Consider the following 6,000-nt stretch of genomic DNA (forward strand, 5'->3'; position numbering starts at 1 on the left):
TTTTTTTAATGGTGAATGATACTTTTAGTCATAAATAAACAAGTATGTTTACTCAATTTTTGTATAAGAATGTTATATTTTTAAGAGCTTACATTATATTCCAGATAAATATTTTATTTCACTCAACAGAGCGTTTAGATATAAATATAAAACAACTTGTTAAATGTTTTCAGATGGGACATAGTATTGTAGTCTATGTTAAGATTGAACATTTTTCAGTTGTTTGCAGCAATAATTGTCACATCTTGTGATCACAATGTTCAGATTACATGGAAAGTAGTTTATAAACAAAGACCCAACTGACTAGCTTATACTATTCGGAACTTATAGGAAAACTCCCATGTAAAATTAAACATGAACAAAAATAAAAAGTCTATGAAAACAGCTAGTAGATGCTGGTAAAATTTTTACAAAACACTCGACATTAGTATTCGTGGATACACTATTAGAAATAACAGTAAATTTACGGACTTCAAAACAAAGAACCCATCTAAAATAAACTGAGATTTCTTCGTTATTTTATTTAACTGGTTATTCATAGAAACTACGTAATATATCAACTTACAAGTTCTGTTTTTAGGGCGAACACACTTGAAGAAGAAATAAGAGTGTTTTTGCGGGAGTCTTAACACGTTTTTTTTTTTAATGTTTTGCTAGTGTACCAAAATTATTTTGGTGGGTTCATGTTCAAAGTCCTTTAAACTTAGTACCAGCAAATTTAGGAAGATAACGGTAAATTTACGAAGATCTACAGGATAGTTTTGTAACCAGTGTTCTGAGTAATTTTAAGGTAATTTTTTTAACAATATAGTCGCATTGAAACTTTTCAGAAAAATTTTGATTGTGACATGTTAAAAGACTTCTGACTCTTCCCATGAAAACATGCCATCACTTTGAACCGTCATCCGTACTGCAATAAAACCGAACAAATAAAATACAGCTTCAGGCGATTGAATTCATAGAGAGAGAGAGAGAGAGAGAGAGAGAGAGAGAGAGAGAGAGAGAGAAAGACAAGAGGTTCACATAAGGTGAAACAGGAAATTGAATTACTTGGAAAGGGATCAGGAGGAGACAGACTCCGAACGACTAGGCAATTCTCCGCGCGATTTATTCCTGAAATGAAAAATACTCAACCGTCCAGCTAAAGGAAATTCTTACGAATCCCGCAGTTGAAAATAACCTGTACGTGGGAACGCGAAACTTTAGTCTTTGACGCATTGCACCGTTTGAAAGTCAATGAGCCTCAATTCTTAAAAAAAAAAGGTGCTATTTTGATCAAATTGACCAGCAATTGTATTTCTATCACACCGATTGCAGAGGTTTTTTTTTTTAATTTTAAATTTGTCAAAATTTTATGCCATTGGTAGTTTTGTTAAAATTTACAAAAAAATTAGATGTACTTGCACGATTCTGCATAAGAGGTTTTTTAAAAAAATTACTCTAAATTTTTTTGTTACTAACGACCGGTAAAATACGCAGTATCATTTCGCGATAGACTATAATCCAAATACAGTACGTTTACGTTTTCGCTACTTTAGTGATTTTCGTGTCTTTTACCTACTATAAAGTTTTGATTTTTTTTTTTTAAAAAAGTGCCTTCGAAGTTAATGTCTGATTGGAAAGATTTATTTTGTGCAAATAGTTTTTTTTGAATAAAATATGGTGGATATTAATTAGCAATTTTTATTTTGTGTGTGTTTGCAGAACTGGAGAGGATACAAAATGGGGGCAAGCCGTCCAGCGCGGGCTGCGGACGGTCGGCCAATGAGGAGAGGCGCTTCGCCGACATCATCAAGGAGAAGCCAATCAAAGTGACGATACGGGTGCTGGTGCCGGTGAAGGAGCACCCCAAGGTGAGATGGCCGAGAACAACTGAAACCTCTAAGAGGAGGACCGTGGTGATGTCTTTGGCGCGCCTTCCGGGAAGACCACCGGTTCGATATTATCTTTGAAAGATTTGTGCAATGGGAGTGCATGACTTGATGTAAGCTTTTGGACATACGCCATTGCTAAGCACACGTTTGTCTGTAGAAGAAAACTACAAAAAACTCAAAAGACAAAAAACACAAATTCAGCAAAAGATTGCTGTTGTCAACAGGATATAATCACCACATAATATTCCATAACAAGGATATGGTCAAGAAACAATGTTTTTTGACCATATCCTTGTTATGGAATATTATGTGGTGTTTGTTGACCATATCCTTGTTATGGAATATTATGTGGTGTTTGTTGACCATATCCTTGTTATGGAATATTATGTGGTGTTTGTTGACCATATCCTTGTTATGGAATATCATGTGGTGTTTATATCCTGTTGATAGCAGCAATTTTTTGCTTAATTTGTGTTTTGTCTTTTGGGTTTTTTGTAGTTTTCTTCTACAGACATACATGTGCTTAGCAATGGCGTATGTCCAAAAGCTTACATAAAGTCACCACCGGTTCAATCCGCGATCCGTCCATCCTGAATTAAAGCTTTTCAATGGTTTCACCCGAAATCACGTCAAATAAATTCGCAATGTTCAGTTATCTCTAAGGACAAACGCTACACTCCTCTACACGCACAAACATTTTTTTTTCTTTACGTGGTTATATAGTTTCTAATACATGAAATAAGTTTTAGAGCTAATACTGATTATTTATTACGAAAATGTACGCATAATTTTATATTTTAATTGATTTCTGTGTAATTCAAATCGAATGTAAAAATTGAACTTAATTTTTGTCCTTATGCTTATTAATGAGCGTAGTTATTACTGGAAAGCTAATCAGGGAACAGTTCACTGAAAAAATTTGTTGTAATTTTTCCAAGGAAAAATCCTTGGAAACGCAGCTGCCAATGATATCACTTGTAAAACTGCAAGGCAGATCTCAAGGCAGATCTTTGTTAAATTGCATATAGTATAAAGCCATGTCTTGCAATTTTACAAGTGATATTGTTGGCAACAGGGTTTCCAAGGACTATCCTTGTAAAAGTACAAACATTTGTTTAGTGTGTTTACAAGTAACTTTTAACTAGGTACTGGGGCAAAACAAAGCCTAAATGCCTGAGTAAGATTCCGAAACCCAGTATTACTGCGAACACTATTTTGTGGTGATACAGCTGTTTTCATGTAAATTTACAAATATACAAACATCTGTAAATTTTAAATGAATATTTCCGTTCCATTTACAAAAAAAAATACAGTGTACTAGGACAAAAGTGACCCGTTGATTAGCTGCTGATTTGTAATACGTCTTAAGTAATTTGTATTTGATATGATATTTCTTGGTTAAAAACCTCTCGTTGGAATTGAGACGTCTGGATAAACCGTGATCCAACTGCAGACTTTGCACGAATGAATAAGTATTTGAATTTTAGTCTGTCGCGAAATGAATTCGCGAATTTTTACGGTCACTATTAATTACATTTGGGCATGGATTCATAGTTAGATACCTTCTAAATTCTCGCTTTTTTTCGATTCCAGGTTAGACTCCATAAATCTGTGCATTTTCAAGTCGATGCCTCATGATCATTAGTTACCCGCCACATATCAACTTCTCTCCGGGTCAGATTTTTTTAAAAAAATTATTGTCATAGCCAGGGCGAGTCAAATTTAAGGTTAATTTTTACTCACTAGAGTGCAGTAATGATTTATTATTACTGTGGCACTCGCCATCTTGAATTTGGATGCCATATTTGAAATTTGGTGTTATTTAGCTATAATTAGGGAAAAAACTCAAAATTCATAATAAAAAAACAATCATTCATTTACTGATTGATTCGATCGATATCCATTTTTTTGTTAGATACTTTATAATGCAAAAAAAATATTTTAGACAAAAAATACTTATTTAATCAATATGTTCCAAATCCTAAAAGCGGCTCAAGTTCCTTATATACCAGCAGCAAGTAAGCCGATATGACCGCTATCTTGGAAATTTGTGTTTATCATGCGGATCTGAGATGGCCAGCGGGGTCAAGGTGAAGGTTAAAGGTCAAGGGCATCCAAGATGTCCACCCGTGACGTCACCATCCAAGATGGCGGTCGGCGCTACGCTCCACAGCCAGAATCCGGGCGCCAGATGCCCTATTATATATATATGCCCCTACCACTATTGTGTATATGAAAAAATAAGTGGGTTACTTGAGAATGATCTTTGTTGTAACAAGATCAATCGAATCAATAATTATTTTAACAAGTGATTATTTATTGAATTTTGAAAATTTTCTTTCCCGAATTTATAGCTTAATAATTAGAGCATTTCAAGATGGCGCCCAAATGACAAGCTGGCAAACGCCACTGTAATAAATGATTCCTGCACTCTCGTGAGGAAAAATAAAACTATTATGGGTGGCAGCGCACTCTGGCAAAGGAAAACAATATGTCGGCGGCGGCCTCCAGCAGACGAAAACAAAATAGCCGCCATGACGTCATACTGGCTTACGTAATATCTGCCTTGGCATTAGTGGTGAGGGGTCAGTCTGTCGGTGGCTTCAGTTGAGGAAATATCCGTCGCCATTTTTCATCGATTGACCTCGATGGTTTCGAACCGAGGACATTTTAAAAATATAAAACTAAAATTGTTTTATTAAAATTTTTTTATGAACTTGAAAATTTCTCCCGATTTTCTAGCATTAAAATTGCGGAATTTCAAGATGGACTGTAAAGAAAAGTGCAGCCTTCCAGAATCCCAGATGGCGGGTGTGACTTAAGCATTTTTTTTTTTAAATTTAAATTTAATTGTGATTCAGATTTTTTTTAAAATTATTATTAATAAATAACATTTTTACTCCTCCTCCGGGATCAAAACTGAGGATCGTAATCGATTAGGCAACTTAAAATTTTGAATTAAGCAATTTATACCTATATATATATATTTTGGATTATTTTCTGAATTTTTTGGTTGAAAATTAAAGGCTCTAATAACAGTTCAGTTTAGTTTAGAACTTTATCAATAGATGGCATTGACGTGAATTTGTAATGCGCTATCGTTTTGTGCCTCCAACACGTCTTGCCTAGGGGTTACCTGCCTTCCCACAATATGAAGCTGAAGATTGGCGTCCAGGTTTTGCTGATGCGTAGCGTTGATGCACCGAGATTACGCAATCATTGGGACCCTAGAACAAAATTACCAGTTTTTCAAGTGTATGCCCTTCAGACTTGAAACTCGGTAGTGATGTTCCTTATATTATGATGTGTTTAGCCCCGGGCAACACCGGGTGAAACAGTTAGTGAATTTGTGAATACTGTATGCGGCTAGGATAAATTATTTTATACTTTTTTTTAACTCCCTTTTTCAAAAACGTGTTATTTAAATTTTTTTAAAATATAAATAATATTTTTTTTTTAATTATCAGCTAGTCCAGAAATATTTTCGTGGAAAAAAAAAAGAAACACGTCCCTGCATATTGCGAGAAGGACTAAGAAAGTCGAATATAGACACTCGAGCACATTTTTGACCCTGGGGGGGGGGGGGGGGGAATTGAGGCTCTTAAATTGACTGCTTCGGGAGTGTGGAAGGAAAAGGTTGGCGAGTTTAGGAGAAGGGAAAAGGGGTGTTGGCTATAACAATTTGCGGAACGACTGGAATGTGGTAGCGAAGAGGGCGCGAAGTAGGAGGTCCGATGAAGGAAGTGGTTGTAAAAGGAATAGAAAGAGGGTTGGTGAGGTGAATTTGGCTGGAGGAGGGGTGGTTGGAGGGGTTGAAACTCGCCGAGTTATTCCCTCTGTTATTCGCGGTTTTCTTCCGGAGTCAACAGATGAATATTTCCGCCCGACCGCGCGCTTCCGATCGTTGAAATTAAGCGCAGCTTCTGGACCAAAATTTTGGCGAGCAAACATCTCAGCTCTCGGCACACGGCATTTTGCGGGGGAAATTTCGTGAATGGAACGGAAGTCGATTGGAACGGAAATGCGCAAAAACACGCGTGCTGCCAACTTTGGAAATCTCAAAAAATCTCTCAAAGTTAGGCGTACACCCCATGATCCATACTTATGTATTGCTTTCGTGAACATC

The 6,000-nt window shown here is 36.1% G+C and overlaps 1 protein-coding gene across 1 annotated transcript in view; it reads left to right on the top strand.

Moving 5' to 3' along the window:
- Positions 1-6,000, top strand: part of LOC134539632 (KH domain-containing, RNA-binding, signal transduction-associated protein 1-like) — a 144,206-nt gene that overhangs the window by 71,405 nt on the left and 66,801 nt on the right. Inside the window, exon 2 of the mRNA XM_063381818.1 lies at positions 1,705-1,853. Within this exon, the coding sequence (XP_063237888.1) occupies positions 1,705-1,853 (149 nt within the window). The remainder of the gene's footprint in view (positions 1-1,704; positions 1,854-6,000) is intronic.

Source organism: Bacillus rossius, chromosome 15 (assembly GCF_032445375.1).
Source record: "Bacillus rossius redtenbacheri isolate Brsri chromosome 15, Brsri_v3, whole genome shotgun sequence".
NCBI classification, from domain to species: domain Eukaryota; kingdom Metazoa; phylum Arthropoda; class Insecta; order Phasmatodea; family Bacillidae; genus Bacillus; species Bacillus rossius.